Source organism: Ovis aries, chromosome 14 (assembly GCF_016772045.2).
Source record: "Ovis aries strain OAR_USU_Benz2616 breed Rambouillet chromosome 14, ARS-UI_Ramb_v3.0, whole genome shotgun sequence".
NCBI lineage: Eukaryota > Metazoa > Chordata > Mammalia > Artiodactyla > Bovidae > Ovis > Ovis aries.
In genome coordinates, this window is record NC_056067.1 from 61,413,031 (window position 1) to 61,431,124 (window position 18,094).

At 42.1% G+C, this 18,094-nt stretch overlaps 1 protein-coding gene across 1 annotated transcript in view; it reads right to left on the bottom strand.

Moving 5' to 3' along the window:
- Positions 1-11,643: 11,643 nt before the first annotated feature.
- LOC121816555 (cationic amino acid transporter 3-like) overlaps positions 11,644-18,094 on the bottom strand; it is a 33,522-nt gene continuing 27,071 nt past the window's right edge. Inside the window, 13 exon segments of the mRNA XM_042232354.2 lie at positions 11,644-12,736; positions 12,923-13,031; positions 13,296-13,462; positions 13,662-13,849; positions 14,032-14,134; positions 14,238-14,377; positions 14,547-14,767; positions 14,933-15,053; positions 15,279-15,384; positions 15,387-15,455; positions 16,274-16,432; positions 17,011-17,138; positions 17,140-17,408. Coding sequence (XP_042088288.1) covers positions 12,615-12,736; positions 12,923-13,031; positions 13,296-13,462; positions 13,662-13,849; positions 14,032-14,134; positions 14,238-14,377; positions 14,547-14,767; positions 14,933-15,053; positions 15,279-15,384; positions 15,387-15,455; positions 16,274-16,432; positions 17,011-17,138; positions 17,140-17,378 — 1,872 coding nt within the window. The 5' untranslated portion in view covers positions 17,379-17,408 and the 3' untranslated portion in view covers positions 11,644-12,614.

Consider the following 18,094-nt stretch of genomic DNA (forward strand, 5'->3'; position numbering starts at 1 on the left):
GAGAACTGTTTGGGACACGAAGGGTTATTTGGGCATTTTGCCAATTGATTCTGACATCTGAGTATGATTGCAGACTGTTTGTGTCAAGGAAGTGTTTCTTTGGGACTCCGTACTGGTCACTCTCAGAGAGGGTTTATGACAGATCTGTCATTTGGTGTGTGGAGTGTATATTCCATTTGTGTGACTGGTACTCCTGTTACCTTATGTAAAATGGGAAATTCAGATTCAATTCATTAAAAAAAATTAGCTGTGAAATTATGACTGAAAAAGAAAGATGATTTTTTTGGACAATGTATGGCTACAATATTCTTTAGATTCCAGAGAAAATTGGTTAAGATGAAGGTCTTGAAATTAAAAAAAAAAAAACAAAAAACAGTTCTTTTTGCATATGCAGTTAGGGAATGGGGTCACACAGAGTCGGACATGACTGAAGCAACTTAGCAGCAGCAGCAGTAGCTTGATAAAACACTTTTTTCAGACCCTGAGGAAATAGAAAAGTGCCTAGGAGAAAATTTGAAGTTAATGCTTATCATGTCCTTGAAATACAAACACAGTCCACTTTGCCTGGATCTTCAGCCTTGGGTAAATTGTAAAACTTCAAATCAAAGAAAAAAGGAGAGAAGCCTTTAAAATTTAATGTTTAATTTGGCTATTCTGGCTCTATTCCATAAACTGATTACCTACTTTTGTCTTTTTCTATGACAAAGAGGGAAACTAAAGATGTTTGGGTTTATCATACATGCTGTATCACTGAAGAAAAATCACACTATGAAAAAAATGTTTTTTGAGGTTATGAAATATGTTCTTAAGTTGTCAATCAGAAAGTCCTGGTGTAACATTTCAATCACTCATTTCTTGGTTTTGTTAAAATTTTCAAGGGTTAAAAACTGTGATATGTAAAAATGATAAGTGAAACATTTCAGTATGTAAAGCAAGTAGGATACATGTAGACAAAGAGAAGATATAAAGAATGGAGATATTTTTGTTGAGGAAAAATGATGATGATTTTGTCCTATCATTGTTTATTTCTGGATGAAGAAATGCAAGGCAAATTTGTTTGGATCTAGAAAGTGGCAAAAGGCTTGTAAAAAAGGAATTTTGAAAAAAAAATTGTATGCTGTCAGGATTAAGATTAGAATGACTTTAATTAGGTAAATGAATTTTGTTACTAACAGTAAACTGATGCAAGACTGAAGTTGGTTTTTCTCTGTTAAGAAAACAAAGTTCTTCTGGAATATTGATCTGATTTTGGTAACAGAGACTTCTAATGGAAGTAATTGTTTTGTTTCTAATCATACTTTTGACCCCAAGATTCAGGATGGAAAAATTGTCCAGTAAAGCTGTCTCAGAGCATAACTGCTCATGATGTGTAGCATTGCTGGCTTTAAGTGTACTGCTTAAAGCACATGTATGGATATGAATGACAAAATGTATAGCATTTCCCTATTAACCTCCGAGTCTGTTCATGATGTCTGATTAGTTAACTAGCCAAATATAAACATAAAGAGGAGGTCTAGCACCGAGGGATGTGGATGGACCCAGAGCAGGCAAATGAACCTGGCAGCGTTAGAAAAAAAATATAGTATCATTGTTCTCTGTGGAAAGAGTTAACAACTTAAAAGGTGAAAATGAGGGAAGAAATAGTCACATTTTGAGGTATGGGCAAGTCATTCTGGCCTATACATGATTTAATTTAAACCTGAGGCTAAACAAAACAGCCTGTTTGTGGCCTCTTAAACATACATTGTATATCTGCTTTAATCATTAAGAAAAAAAATAGTACAAAGGTGGATTTTTATTATTATACTCATTGTACTATGTCTCCAGGAGTTGGCGATGGAAAGGGAATCCTGGTGTGCTGCAGTCCATGGGGTCACAAAGAGTCAGATACAACTGAGTGACTAAACTGAACTGAACTGATGGATGAGGTGGCCATCTCATGGAAAGCTGTGAAGGATTTTTAAAATGATTTATTCTTGGTGTAGATTGATTATAGGATAAAACAGTTGGCAGAAGCAGGAGACAGAGCGATTCATGAACATGTTATTCCACCAAAATTCATACAGATGGGTGGTTCCCACAGGGCAGGGAGTCAGTGAATGGTTGTGGGCAGGGCAACAAGGTGAGGAAGGGGTTTTGGGAGATGACTGAGGATCTGCTGTCTTTCCAGGGACTGCAGTGCAATGTGGACACCCTCTAGGCTTTATACATTCCTCTTCTCTCACCACATGCCTCCCACTTTACTGGCCACACGAACCTAGAAAAGTCACCTAACCTTCCCTCTGACCCTCTAAAGGCCTGGCAAAGAAGTGGAGAAATAAGACAAAGGATGAGTCCTTACATAACCCATGTAAGATGGTGTTACCAAAAGGTACATGTTGGGTGATTCAGCTGCTTGCCGCTCAAAAGCTAGTAAACAAACCAGGTCGGTGGAAAGGAAAGTTGGTTTTATTTCAGATGCCAGCAACTGGGGGCAGGGGGAGGGTGGCAGACAATTGTCCAAAGGCCAACTCTGCATCTGCCCCAACAAGCAGTGTTGAGGGCATTTACAGACAGAGTTGTGGGGGGTTCCATGCAGAAACAGCACAGTCATCTTTAACAGTCATCTTTAAATAGGTGATCACTGGTCTGACTAGCATCATCTTGGTTGTTTTCAGTTCAGTTCAGTCACTCAGTCGTGTCCGACTCCATGCAACCCCATGAACTGCAGCATGCCTGGCCTCCCTGTCCATCACCAACTCCCGGAGTTCACTCAAACTCACGTCCATTGAGTCAGTGATGCCATCCAGCCATCTCATTCTCTGTCATCCCTTTCTCTTCCTGCCCCCAATCCCTCCCAGCATCAGAGTCTTTTCCAATGAGTCAACTCTTCGCATGAGGTGTTCAAAGTATTGGAGTTTCAGCCTCAGCATCAGTCCTTCCAATGAATACCCAGGACTGGTCTCCTTTAGGATGGACTGGTTGGATCTCCTTGCAGTCCTAGGGACTCTCAAGAGTCTTCTCCAACACCACAGTTCAAAAGCATCAATTCTTCGGTGCTCAGCTTTTTTCACAGTCTAACTCTCACATCTATACCAGACTACTGGAAAAACCATAGCCTTCACTAGATGGACCTTTGTTGGCAAAGTAATGTCTCTGCTTTTTAATATGCTGTCTAGGTTGGTCATAACTTTCCTTCCAAGGAGTAAACATCTTTTAATTTCATGGATAAAGTCACCATCTGCCATGATTTTGGAATTCAAGAAAATAAAGTCTGTCACTATTTCCATTGTTTCACCATCTATTTGCCATGAAGTGATGAGACCAGATGCCATGACCTTAGTTTTCTGAATGTTGAGTTTTAAGCCAACTTTTTCACTCTCTTCTTTCACTTTCATCAAGAGGCTCTTTAGTTCCTCTTCACTTTCTGCCATATGGGTGGTATCATGTGCATATCTGAGGTTATTGATATGTCTCCTGGCAGTCTTGATTCCAGCTTCTGCTTCACCCCGCCCAGCATTTCGCATGATGTACTCTGCATATAAGTTAAATAAGCAGAGTGACAATATACAGCCTTGACACACTCCTTTCCCAATTTGGAACCAGTCTGTTGTTCCATGTCTGGTTCTAACTGTTGCTTCTTGACCTGCATACAGATTTTTCAGGAGGCAGGTCAGGTGGTCTGGTATTTCCATCTCTTTAAGAATTTTCCAGTTTGTTGTGATTTACACAAAGTCTTTGGCATGGTCAATAAAGCAGAAGTATATGTTTTTCTGGAACTCGCTGGCTTTTTTTTGATGATCTGATAGATGTCAGCAATTTGATCTCTGGTTTCTCTGCCTTTTCTAAATCCAGCTTGAACATCTGGAAGTTCACAGTTCATGTATTATTGAAGCCTGGCATGGAGAATTTTGAGCATTACTTTGCTATCATGTGATATGAGTGCAGTTGTGCAGTAGTTTGAACATTCTTTGGCATTGTATTTCTTTGGGGTTGGAATGAAAACTGACCTTTTCCAGTCCTGTGGCCACTGCTGAGTTTTCCAAATTTCCTAGCATATTGAGTGCAGCACTTTCACAGCATCATCTTTTAGGATTTGAAATAGCTCAACTGGAATTCCATCACCTCCACTAGCTTTGTTTGTAAGTGATGCTTCCTAAGGCCCACTTGACTTCACACTCCAGGATGTCTGGCTGTAGGTGAGTGATCACAGCATCATAGTTATATGGGTCATTAAAATCTCTTTTGTATAGTTCTGTGTGTTCTTGCCACCTCTTCTTAACATCTTCTACTTCTGTTAGGTCCATACCATTTCTGTCCTTTATTGTGCCCATCTTTGCATCAAATGTTCCCTTGGTATCTCTAATTTTCTTGAAGAGATCACTAATCTTTCCCATTCTATTGTTTTCCTCTATTTCTTTGCACTGATCACTGAGGAAGGCTTTCTTATCACTCCTTGCTATTCTTTGGAGCTCTGCATTCAAATGGATATATCTTTCCTTTTCTCCTTTGCCTTTCCCTTCCCTTCTTTTCTCAGCTACTTGTAAAACCTCCTCAGACAACCATTTTGCCTTTTTGCTTTTATTTTTCTTGGGGGTGGTCTTGATCACTGCCTCCTGTACAATGCCTATGGTATTTGCTTGCAGTGTCCCTCCCTCCCACAACACAACTGAACAAATGAGCCTAATTAAGTAGTCACCTTCATCCCCTTGTGTGAGGGCGGAAATTAGACACTGAACAGGCATACAAAGAGAGGAAGCCAAAATAAACAAAGAAGGGGGAGACCACTCTGGAAGTAACAGGTGCAGCAGATTAAAACCCCACATTTATGTACTTATTTATTTTAATTGGAGGCTAATTACAATATTGCAGTGGTTTTGCCATACACTGACATGAATCAGCCATGGATATACATGTGTTCCCCATCCTGAACCCCCTCTCACCTCCCTCCCCATCCCATCCCTCAGGGTGATCTCAGTGCACCAGCCCTGAGTACCCTGTCTCATGCATCAAACCTTGACTGGCGATCTGTATCATATATGATAATATACATGTTTCAATGCTGTACACTCAAATCATCCCACTCTCGCCTTCTCCCACAGAGACTGAAAGACAGTTCTGTTACATCTGTGTCTCTTTTGCTGTCTCACATATAGGGTCATGTTACCATCTTTCTAGATTCCATATATATGTGTTAGTATAATGCATTGGTGTTTTTCCTTCTGACTTACTTCACTCTGTGTAATAGGCTCCAGTTTCATCCACCTCATTAGAACTGATTCAAATGTATTCTTTTAATGGCTGAATAATATTCCATTGTGTATATGTACCACAGCTTTCTTATCCATTCGTTTGCCAATGGACATCTAGGTTGCTTCCATGTCCTGGTTATTATAAACAGTGTTGTGATGAACATTGGAGTACACGTGTCTCTTTCAGTTCTGGTTTCCTCGGTGTGTATGCCCAGCAGTGGGATTGCTGGTTCATATGGCAATTCTCAGGGAAGGCAATGGCAACCCACTCCAGTACTCTTGCCTGGAAAATCCCATGGACGTGGACAGAGGAGCCTGGTAGGCTACTGTCCATGGGGTCGTGAAGAGTTGGACATGACTGAGTGACTTCACTTTCACTTTTCACTTTCATGCATTGGAAAAGGAAATGGCAACCCACTCCAGTATTCTTGCCTGGAGAATCCCAGGGACAGAGGAGACTGGTGGGCTGCCGTGTATGGATCACAGAGTCGGACACAACTGAAGTGACTTAGCAACAGCAGCAGCAGCATGGCAGTCTATTTCCAGTTTTTTAAGGAATCTCCACACTGTTCTCCATAGTGGCTGTACTAGTTTCATTCCCACCAACAGTGTAAGAGGGTTCCCTTTTCTCCTCACCCTCTCCACCATTTATTGTTTGTAGACTTTTTGATAGCAGCCATTCTGACTGGTGTGAAATGGTACCTCATTGTGGTTTTGACTTGCATTTCTCTGATAATGAGTGATGTCGAGCATCTTTTCACGTGTTTGTTAGCCATCTGTATGTCTTCTCTGGAGAAATGTCTGTTTAGTTATTTGGCCCATATTTTGATTGGGTTGTTTAATTTTCTGGAATTGAGTTGCAGGCGTTGCTTGTATATTTTTGAGATTAATTCTTTGTCAGTTGCTTCATTTGCTATTATTTTCTCCCATTCTGATGGCTGTCTTTTCACCTTGCTTATAGTTTCCTTTGTTGTGCAAAAGCTTCTCAGTTTAATTAGGTCTCATTTGTTTATTTTTGCTTTTATTTCCATTACTCTGGGAGGTGGGCCATAGAAGATTCTGCTGAAATTTATGTCAGAGAGTGTTTTGCCTATGTTTTCCTCTAGGAGTTTTATAGTTTCTGGTCTTATGTTTAGGTCTTTAATCCATTTAGAGTTTATTTTTGTGTTTGGTGTTAGAAAGTGTTCTAGTTTCATTCTTTTACAACTGGTTGACCAGTTTTCCCAGAAACACTTATTAAAGAGATTGTCTTTTCTCCATTGTATATTCTTGCCTCCTTTGTCAAAGGTAAGGTGTCCATAGGTGCATGGATTTATCTCTGGGCTTTCTATTTTGTTCCATTGATCTATATTTCTGTCTTTGTGCTAGTACCATACTGTCTTGATGACTGTAGCTTTGTAGTAGAGCCTGAATTCAGGCAGGTTGATTCTTCCAGTTCCATTCTTCTTTCTCAAGATTGCTTTGGCTACTCGAGATTTTTTGTATTTCCATACAAATTGTGAAATTATTTGTCCTAGTTCTCTGAAAAATACCATTGGTAGCTTGATAGGGATTGCATTGAATCTATAGATTGCTTTGGGTAGTATACTCATTTTCACTATATTGATTCTTCCAATCCATGAACATGGTATATTTCTCCACCTATTTGTGTCATCTTTGATTTCTTTCATCACTGTTTTATAGTTTTCTATATATAGTTCTTTTGTTTCTTTACATAGATTTATTCCTAAGTATTTTGTTCTTTTCATTGCAATGGTGAATGGAATTTTCCTTAATTTCTCTTTCTGTTTTCTCATTGTTAGTGTATAAGAATGTGTCCGGAAGCATTTAACAGGAGGCCTCCTGTGTGCTGTTTTGGATCTGTCAGGAATCCTCTGTTCCTTATTAATTCCCAAATTATTCAGGAATTAAGAAGAGAGGCAAGCCTCACCTGGGGCTGAGGAATCCAGGAATTTCCTTCGTTAGTTTTTCAATATGGTGATAAGTACCCTCGTCCTTCTTATGAACCATATGGTAAAAGTGATTGTTTACAAGTCTCTCTCTTTTTAATATGGATCACCTATGTTTTGTAAGTCTGGAATTTTAATCTTTATCTTTGCTGAGAATAACTACAGTACATATGCCTACACCATGTTGATTAAATCACCTTTGCTCCATCAGAGCTTTGGTCCCCATGTCTTTCTCTCTCTCTCTCAGACTAATTCTTTTGGAGTGTAGAGACCTGTCATGCTCATTCTCCTGCCCAGGCTTCTAACACCCTCTGGTGAAGGCAGAGGGCATCAGGTGCCTTCGTGAGCAACACAAGCCCTGTGTCAAAGGGCTTTATTTGTTTTCTGCATAAACCAAGGAAATATCAGCCTCTTTCTGTCTCTCTTTTAATATCTTATCATAGACTCTGGACCACCAGGTTCTGGTCTATTAGAGGACCTCAACAGGAATGCAAGGGATTTTTGTGTGTTAATTTTATATCCTGCAACTTTACTATATTCATTGATTAGCTCTAGTAATTTTCTGGTAGAGTCTTTCGGGTTTTCTATGTAGAGGATCACATCATCTGCAAACAGTGAGAGTTTTACTTCTTCTTTCCAACCTGGATTCCATTTATTTCTTTTTCTTCTCTAAGTGTTGTGGCTAAAACTTCCAAAACTATGTTGAATAGTAGTGGTGAGAGTGGGCATCCTTGTCTTGTTCCTGACTTTAGGGGAAATGCTTTCAATTTTTCACTATTGAGGATAATGTTTGCTGTGGGTTTATCATATATGGCTTTTATTATGTTGAGGTATGTTCCTTCTATGCCTGCTTTCTGGTGGGTTTTTATCATAATTGGATGTTGAATTTTGTCAAAGCCTTTCTCTACATCTATTGAGATAATCATATGGTTTTTATCTTTCAATTTGTTAATGTGCTGTATCACATTGATTAATTTGTGAATATTAAAGAATCCTGGCATCCCTGGGATAAAGCCCACTTGGTCATGATGTATGATGTTTTTAACGTGTTGTTGGATTCTGTTCACTAGAATTTTGTTAAGGATTTTTGCATCTGTGTTCCTCAGTGATATTGGCCTGTAGTTTTCTTTTTTGAAGCATCTTTGTCTGAAAACCCTGCATTTAATACTGGAGGCTGTGCATTTGGGTGGCACCTATAGACCCCTCAGTCATGTCTGACTCTGCAACCCCATGGACTATACAGTCCATGGCATTCTCCAGGTCAGAATACTGGAGCGGGTAACCTTTCCCTTCTCCAGAGGATCTTCCCAACCCAGGGATCGAACCCAGGTTTCCCACACTGCAGGCAGATTCTTTATGAGCTGAGCCACAAGGGAAGAAATATCAATAACCTCAGATATGCAGATGGTACCACCTTTATGGCAGAAAGTGAAGAGGAACCTAAAGAGCCTCTTGATTAAAGTGAAAGAGGAGAGTGAAAAGTTGGCTTAAAGTTCAGCATTCAGAAAACTAAGATCATGGCATTTGGTCTCATCACTTCATGGAAAATAGATGGGGAAACAGTGGAAAGAATGGTTGACTTTATTTTTGGGGGGGCTCCAAAATCACTGCAGATGGTAACTGCAGCCATGAAATTAAAAGATGCTTGCTCCTTGGAAGAAAAGTCATGGCCAACCTAGACAGCGTATTAAAAGCAGAGACATTACTTTGCCAACAAAGGTCTGTCTAGTCAAAGCTGTGGCTTTTCCAGCAATCCTGTATGGATGTTAGAGTTGGACTATAAAGAAAGCTGAGTGCCAAAGAATTGATGGTTTTGAACTGTGGTGTCGGAGAAGACTCTTGAGAGTTCCTTGGACTGCAAGGAGACCAAACCAGTCCATCCTAAAGGAAATCAATCCTGAATATTCATTGGAAGGACAGATGCTGAAGCTGAAACTCCAATACTTTGGCCACCTCATGCGAAGAGCTGACTCACTGGAAAAGACCCTAATGCTGGGAAAGATTGAAGGGAGGAGAAGGGGACGACAGAGGATGAGATGGTTGGATGGCATCACCAACTTAATGAACATGAGTTTGAGTATAATCCTGGAGTTGGTCCTGGGCAGGAAGCCTGGCATGCTGCAGTCCATGGGGTCACAAAGTGTTGAACATGACTGAGCGAATGAATTGAACTGAACTATAGACCCCACAAGAGACTGACCCAGAATTGCCTATGAAAGTCCAGGAGTCTGTTGTGGAGGCGTGGGTTGACATTGGCCCGTTGCAGTATCATGGGCACTGAATACCACAGTTCGTTCACAAGACCTTTTGAAGGAGGTTGCCATTATCTTCATTACCCCTGCATAGTCTTAGGCCAAACAACAGGGAGGGAACACAGGCCTGCCCATCAGCAGAAAATTGGATTAAAGATTTACTGAGCATGGCCCCCCTCAGAACAAGGCCCAGTTTCCCCCATAGTCAGTCTCTCCCATCAGGAAGCTTCCATAAGCCTCTTCTCCTTATCCATCAGAGGACAAACAGAATAAAAACCACAATCACAGAAACTAATCAAATTGATCACATGGACCACAGCCTTGTCTAACTCAATGAAACTATGAGCCATGCCATGTAGGGCCAACCAAGATGGATGGGTCATGGTGGAGAGTTCTGACAAAATGTGGTCCACTGGACAAGGAATGGCAAACTACTTCAGCACTTTTGCCTTGAGATCCCCATTAAGAGTATGAAAAGGCAAAAAGATATGACCTCATCCATCACTTCATAATTTTCATATGAAAGTGAGGCCAGATCAGAGAAGAAGTTCTCATCTCACAGAGTCCCTTCATCACCTTCTCTTCACTCCCTCTTCTCTCTCCTTGCCCCAATTTCCCTCTGCATTTCTTTTCTCCTGCAGCACGATCTAGGCCTCACCATTGATAAATGAGACATGGCTTTAAAGACTCATTTTGTATTCCAAGTAGTTTAACAAAATGTTTCCTCTCCAAATCAAATACTGTGGTCTCCCTTTGATAATTTCTGGTAAATGAAAGGTTCCTCATCTTGGGTCATGTAAAATATTATGTGTAGGTGTGATTCTTTCATTATATGGCTCATCAAATGTAACTGAGCACTTACTGTGTTCCAGACCCTGTTTTAGCTACTGGGAAGCAAAAGCGGGGTTCAAGTGTTATGGTCTGAAGTTCTCCCCACTTCTGAATTCATAGGTTGAAGTATTAACCCCCTACAACCTCAGAATGTGACTGTATGTGGTGGTAGGGCCTTAACGAGGGAATGAAGGGGCTTCCCTGATGGTCCAGTGGTTAAGTATCCACCTTCCAATTCAGAGGGTGTGAGTTTGATCTTTTGTTCAGACTAAGTCCAAATGGCAACTACTGAGCCCAAGTTCAGCCACTAAGACCCAACGTAGCCAATAAATAAATGTGAGACTTAAATGAAGAAAGGGCTTCCTTGGTGGCTCAACAGATAAATAACCTGCGTGCAGTGAGAGAGACCCGGGTTCGATTCCTGGGTTGGGAAGATCCCCTGGAGAATAGAATAGCAACCCACTTCACTATTCTTCCCTAGAGAATCCCATGGACAGAGGAGCTTGGCAGGGTACAGTCTATGGAGTTGCAAAGAGTTGGACATGACTGAGCGACTAACACTTCACACTTCAAATAAAGAAAATTATTTTCAAATGAGGTAATTAAAGTTAAATGAGGTCGTAAGAGTGAGCCCTAAGGAAATAAAACTAATGTTCTTATACCAAGAGGATATTACAATGCAGAGAACATAGACAGAGACCAAGGGGTGAGAGATTTAGCAAATAATATTACAAGACAGCCAGATACATTGAATTTAGGTAAAGAATGAACACATATTTAAATACATATATTATATACACATATATTATGCATATTAATTATACTTATTTTAATATGTGTACATACACAGGTGCAGGCATATATCATTTTAATATGCTTCACAGATACTGCATTTTTTTTGCAAACTCAAGGTTCATGGCAACCCTGAGTTGTCAGATAATGGTTAGCATTTCTTAGCAATAAAGTATTTTTACATTAAGGTATATACTTTTGGCGGGGGGGGGGGCAGGGGCATGCTGAATGGCTTGTAGGATCTTAGTTCCCCAACCAGGGATCAAACCTGTGTCCCTTGCTTTGGAAGGCAGATTCTTAACCACTGGACCACCAGGGAAGACTCTTGTCTTTTCAGTCTTAATTGCTACCTTTTAATCCCAACCAACTATTTATCAACTAACCATTACTTCCCACCCACTTCTTCCACCACTGGAAATGCAGGGTTTTTTTGTTTTTGTTTTTTTTTTAAGAGCTTTTCCTCATCAACTCTATTGCATAACTCTAAGAGTCTCCTACAGAAAAGAAAAGAAAAAGACCATTTATACCATGTTACACTACACCTTAATAAAGCTAGGGAAAAGATACAAATGATCATTTCTCTTCCCATTATGAATTGATCCACTTTATTATTATTCTCATTTCATCAACATCCATTTTTATAGTAATATAGCTAGCCTAGCTTTCTCATATTGCTGTTGGCACAATATTTACATTCCTTTCCTTTTACTTCTGACACATTTGCATCCTCATATTTAAAGTGCAATTCTTTAAAAAAATTTTTTTAATTTATTTATTTTTGGCTGTGGCAGGTCTTTGCTGTGCAGGCTTTTCTCTAGCTGTGGTGAGCAGGGGTTACTCTTTAGCTGCAGTGTGTAGGCTTTTCACTGTGGTGCCTTCCCTTGTGGTTCCCAGGCTCTAGAGCACAGGCTCAGTAGTTGGTGCACCAGCTTAGTTGCTCCACGGCATGTCGAATCTTCCTGGATCAGGGATTGGACCTATGTCTCCTGAATTGGCAGGTGGACTCTTTACCACTGAGCCACCAAGGGAACCCCCAAGGTATTGTCTTTGGCTATTGTGGACTCGTTGCTTACTCGCTAAGTCATGTTTGACTCTTCTGTGACCCCATGGACTGTAGCCCATCAGGCTCCTCTGTCCATGTGATTTCCCAGGCAAGAATACTGGAGTGAGTTGCCATTCCCTCCTCCATAAAGTACAACTCATGACAGAATACAATGACTGAGTTTCTTTCCTATGTGAGTTTCTTTCCTATTGCTGGAAATAGGCACAAGGAGGAGATTTTTATGTGCTAATTAATATTTTATTTCTTCCTCCAGTTCCTGCTTACATTCTTGTACATTGTTTTGTGAACTTTATCTTGTTGTATGCTTATGAAACATGGACTTTTCTGTATGTATATTTTTAATTTATACAACTTTAAAGTCATTTTATCTTCTGTCAATGAATACACAGCTATAAATGCATGCTGTGTTCATACTTTATCAAGGCTCACAGTGTCCCATGAACCAGCAGACCCTCAAGTGCATGGAGGGATTCCACACAGCAGCTGTTTCCTGTGGTTAAGATGACTCAGCACCAGGGATGTTTTCGTAAAGAGTTTGAGAGGTGGAGGTTGGTGGTTGTTGCTCATTGTTTTCCTGCAGGCTGTGTCGGATCCCATATCCAAAGTATATAACAGATCCTAGTAGGGAAATGAGACAGTGAGAAGGGAAAGTAGATGCTCTCCTCACTTACAAATGCCCAGTTGTTGTTTAGTCACTAAGTCATAAAAGGCCTCCTATTATGGCATCTGACACAGTTTGGGGATAAAGTAAAAGGAAGTGGTTCAGTCACCCAAGAGGCCTCTTTAGCCCAGAAGGCAACTTACCAATCGCATTCCAGACTCCAAATTGGGTCCATGTTTCAGACGTTATCTGCATCATCAAGTAAACATTCACGAAGATGCTGACCAGTGGGAGGACAGGCAGAGCAGGGGCCTGTGGGCAGAGTCAGTTCATCCATGAACACACCCCAGACATCTGAAAGGGAGACCCTACCCCATGTAGGCAAGAACACTAGTCCTCAGCCTGTATGTTAAGTCCCTACTGAGACTGGATTTTTAAACACTGAGTGTGGATCAGGGACAGGTCCACTGGTTGTAGCAACTCCCCTCAATTCCTTGTCCAGTGAAGGACTTTTAGACCTCAAAGCATGCACTTTATTCACTCAAGTGGATATTTTCAGCATGTAAGATCATCTACCTTGAAGTGAAGAGAAGAAGGGTTTTGGGGCTGCCTCCAGATGATGACCGTGACCCCAGTGATGAGCAGCAGCAGCAGCACAGCCACTGTTGTGAGCACGGGGTCTCCAGAGAACAACTGGCTGCGCCACTGGGCCAAGATCAGGCTCAGGATAATCAGCAGGAGAACTGCAAGGGTCAAGGTGGAGAACAGGCTGGACTCCAGAAGACAAAGATGCCAGGACCTTGGGCCACACCCCTCCCCAGGCTGCCCACATCAGGAATGGCTATCATATTTCCAGGATTCCTCCTCAGCTGACAAAGACACAGAATTCCACCCTATCCTGTCAGTTTTAGAATGCGACCAAAGAGAAATTCCACTGCTCACCGAGCAGGAAGGCACATCCATAGACAATCTGGCCAGATTTCTGGGTGGGGGTGGTGCTGGTAGGGAACCACAGAGTCTTTAGGATGTTTGAGGTTCCTGCTTCAGGTACAGAGTCCAGAGGATGTTCTTCAACTTTAGGCTCCATCTCAACTTCCTCCTCTGTTTTCTCATTCAGGTCTGGCTGGTACCTGGATAGAGGTATTAAGGCAATAATAACAGCAGTCCCTACTAATCCAACATCAGTCTATTTGTTTCTTTCCTGCCTTACAAAGAATAAGACATATAGAAGGCAGCATGAAACCAGAAGAGGATTACCTCTCCATCCACCCCCAGGGGTCCAAGACCCCAGCCAAGGTATAGGGACTCTCACCTGAGGACAAGCACATAAAAAGTCGCAAGGGTATAAGCAAGCATGATCCCAGTTAACATGAGTTCCACAATATGACCAAGGTCCAAGAGTAACACCATGATGGCTAGAATGAGGGCAGGAGCAAGGTAGAGAAGGGGGTGAGAAACCACTATAAAAATCCAAGTTAAGGAAATTGACTGGAGAAAGAGTGGGTTTTGTGTATTCACCTGCAAGACTTCCAGAAGACACGATGGCCACCATAGGGGTGCTTGTGCGGGCATGGATCTGGGCAAGGCCCCGGAAAAGGAGCCCGTCCTTAGCCATTGCACAGGCGAACTGAGACATGAAAAATATGCTAAACAGAAGGCTGGAAAAGAAAATAGAAACACGTGTGGGGATGCGGAGAAGAGGGATAGACTAGGGTATCTCTCTCTTGTCTACATGGGGTAAGGTGTCTTGCTCTCTTGTCTGTCAATCTCAAGGGCTGGAATATCTGAAAACCAGACAGTAGACAGGGAGAAAACCATGACACTGACCTGTATAAAAAAGAACACAGGAAAAGAACAGCCATGATGTAGCTGGCAGGAGCCCACCCGATTTGGAGAAAGGCCTCTGGTAAAGGATTGTAATGATGAATCTGGTAGTAGGGCACCATAAGGGTGAGTGCTGCTGAGACTCCAAAATATGTCAAAAAACCAACAGAGATGGAGACCATCATGCTCAAGGGGATGGAACGCTGAGGATTTCGGGCTTCTCTCTGCAGGGCGGGTAGAAGTCTTGGGTAAGGAAAACACACTGGTGTGAAAGGGGAAAAGAAATCCCTTTCCTCTTACATCTTCCAAAGCAGGCTAACCATCTACCAACCCCTGTGCCAACAGGCAGCTGAAACTGTGCCCAAGCCCCAGATGGAGTACATAATAACCGTGTTACCTGTAGCGACCACGGCTTCAACAGCAAAACATGGGTAGAAACATAAAGCTGCTCCTCGGAGAATCCCATCAAAGCCAAAGGGCACAAACCCTCCAGAACCCAGAGGGCCCAAGCTATGGTGAGAGAAGGGATAAGGAAGAACATGGGTGGGGTGTGTTCAGCCATCTCTACTGGATTCCTCCCTTCATACCACAAGTCCTGGGCTCCAGCACCCCCATCATCTGATCGTGTGGATTCACCAGCCCAGATCTCTCTAGTTCCTACCGTATTCCCAGCTCTGCACTGCCCCTCCCCCACTTCACAAGCATTACTCTGGCCAAGGGTCATAGCCTCCTAACCTATAGATGTCACTGGATCCGGATGTGTTCAGTCTATAGTCCTGTTCTGTGAGCTGCCAGTTGTGCAGGTCTCCCTTAATGAAGCCAGAGATGATCGTGAAGATTGGAACAAAATTTTGATGCCTGTGAACACTTTGAAAATCAGGGGTGACGTATGAAGTCCCAGAAGTGTTACTCCTATGGGAAAAAGGAATATGAAACACTCAAAAAAAAAATCTATATATAGAGAAAGCAGACTAATGGTTTCTAGAGGTGGATAATTGGCAGACTATGGTGTGGTGGTGGACAGATAGCAACTGCTCAGTGGGTACAGGAAGCAGTCTTTCCTTTGAGGAGATGAACATGTTTGGAAGTAGATGGAGGCAATGGTTGCATAACATGGTGAGTGTACTAAGTGCCACTGAATTGTACACTTTCAGATGGTTAATTTCTTATCTCACAATACATGTCTATGAAATCATCAGGTTGTATACCTTAAACTTATACAGTGCTATATGTCATATAGATCTAAATGAAGCTGGGAGAGAATAATAAAATTTTTAATTTTATGCTATGAGAATTTCCTTTAACCTGAAAAAAAATTACTTTTGGTCTCAATGCAGAGGAAGAAACTTGTTGGTCCAAGTAAAAGATTCTGAGCAGGGGTGATTTTGTTCCCCAAGCAGTTGGCTCTGTCTGGAGACTTTCTGATTGTCACAGCTTTTAGGAGGACGGGTGTCACTGGTATCTAGTGAGTAAAGGCCAGGGATGCTACTGAACACCTGAAAATGGTTTCTTAAAACCTTACAATGCACGGGACACCCCCCCCCCATACACACAATGATCCAGCCTGAATTGTCAGTAGTGCCAAGGATGAAAGACAACAGTGTGTGTCCTCCCCTCCTGGCACCTTTGTTTCTAGTCCTAACCCCCCTCATTCTGCCACCCAAGCCTTTCCCTCCCCAGCTCCTGCTCCACACCCCACTCTTCTCATCCTGTCTCTGTCCCCTTCTCACCAATCATCACCAGCAACAGGGCCAGAGCGACAAAGTCTGGGAACGTGGCCAGGAAAGAGGGCATATACGGAGAGAAGGTCCCCTCTAATGCCTGAGAGATGTGGTTTCCAATAAGGCTGTCAAAGGTGATGCTCCACACTTTGGACAAACTGGCAGTGGCTGCAGAGGCAGAAGAAATATTCACTAACAAGTATAAATTGATTCTTGACTGTGTGTCATGGGATGTATTAAAAAAAAGAAAGACAAAGTACCTAATCTCAAAGAGCTTCTCTTCTTGGGGTGGGAAGAGCAGACCCAGATAACTCACAAAATAAGTCACTATTTGATATAATTAGGAGATCACTGTTATGCAAGAGAAGAACACAGAAAAGTGGGACCAGGGAGGCTGAGAGATAAGGGTGGAAATTTTATATCTAGTGGTAAAGGAAAATCCCACGAAGACAACAGCTGGGCAGAGACTTCAATATGATGAAGGGATGAGTGTGTGGGACATGCAACCCACTCCCTACAGTTTCTTGTCCTTTGAATTCTTGGTCCATCATTTAAGGAAAACAGGATAGAGCTGAGTAGAATGAAGTTATGGAAATTTCCTGCCACTATTATCTACCTCACCCACAAGGTAGATAACAAACTGCTTGTGAATGAGAGAAGACCACAATCCTCCTCTCTCCTAGTTTCCTGATCTTAAGTCCCAGGCCTTCCTCCTGCTACCTCCACCCCCTGCCCCATCACCTCACCAATAAGTAAGGTAAGGATGAGGTTCCAGCCAGTGATGAAGGCGTACAGTTGTCCCATGGTGACATAGCTGTAGAGATACACAGAACCGGAGCATGATACCCTGGCCCATAACTCAGCATAGCAGAGCACACATCAGACAAGGCAGGGCGGCCACCAAGAAGGAGATGGCAATTGCTGGTCCAGTTATGTATTTGGCCACTATACCAGCCACGACGTATATGCCAGCCCCCAGGGTGTTGGCCACACCCAAGATCACCATCTGCAGGGTGTTCAGTTGAGCCACAGGACTCTCAATCTCCTCTTTGGGCTCCAGCCGCCGCCTGTGGACCAGTTTTTGACCAAGTTGGTGAACATACTGGCGCAGCATCCTAGACGGAGTTGAGGAGGCTACGATCTGCTGAGAATGCAAGACACAAGGTCATTAAGAATGTCCATCCTAAACAACAAGGTCGTACTGTATAGCCCAGGAAACTCTTTTTGATATCCTGTGATAAAGCATAATGGAAAAGAATAATAATTCATATAATTATTAATTCAAAGAATAATAATTCAAAGAATAATTCATAATGAAAAGAATGTATATATGTGTATCACTGAATCACTTTGCTATACAGTAGAAATTAATACAACACTGTAAACAGCTTTACTTCAATTAAAAAAAAAAGTTCCATCTTCCCTTGACCCTGGGAGTCTAATTCCATGGAGCAATGGAGTGATGCAGAGCGAATGGTAAAAGGACACACTGGGCAAGTTCTCTGTCTCTGAGCTTTTGTGTCTTAAATATAAATACATCTTTTAATATGATTCAAAATTACTGGAAGAGTTGCTTGAAGAGAAGTGAGATAGAGTGGATTATCTCTGCCCAAATGTGCCTCTTTGGTGGGTAGATTGTTTTGTGTTGAAGGCAGTTAAGACCCAGCAGACTCAGGAGAAGCTCCTTGTCTCTCCCTTCAGTTCAGTTCAGTTCAGATGCTCAGTTGTGTCTGACTCTTTGTGACCCCAGGGACTGCAGCACACCGGGCTTCCCTGTCCACCACCAACTCTCAGAGCTTACTCAAACTCATGTCCATTGAGTCAGTGATG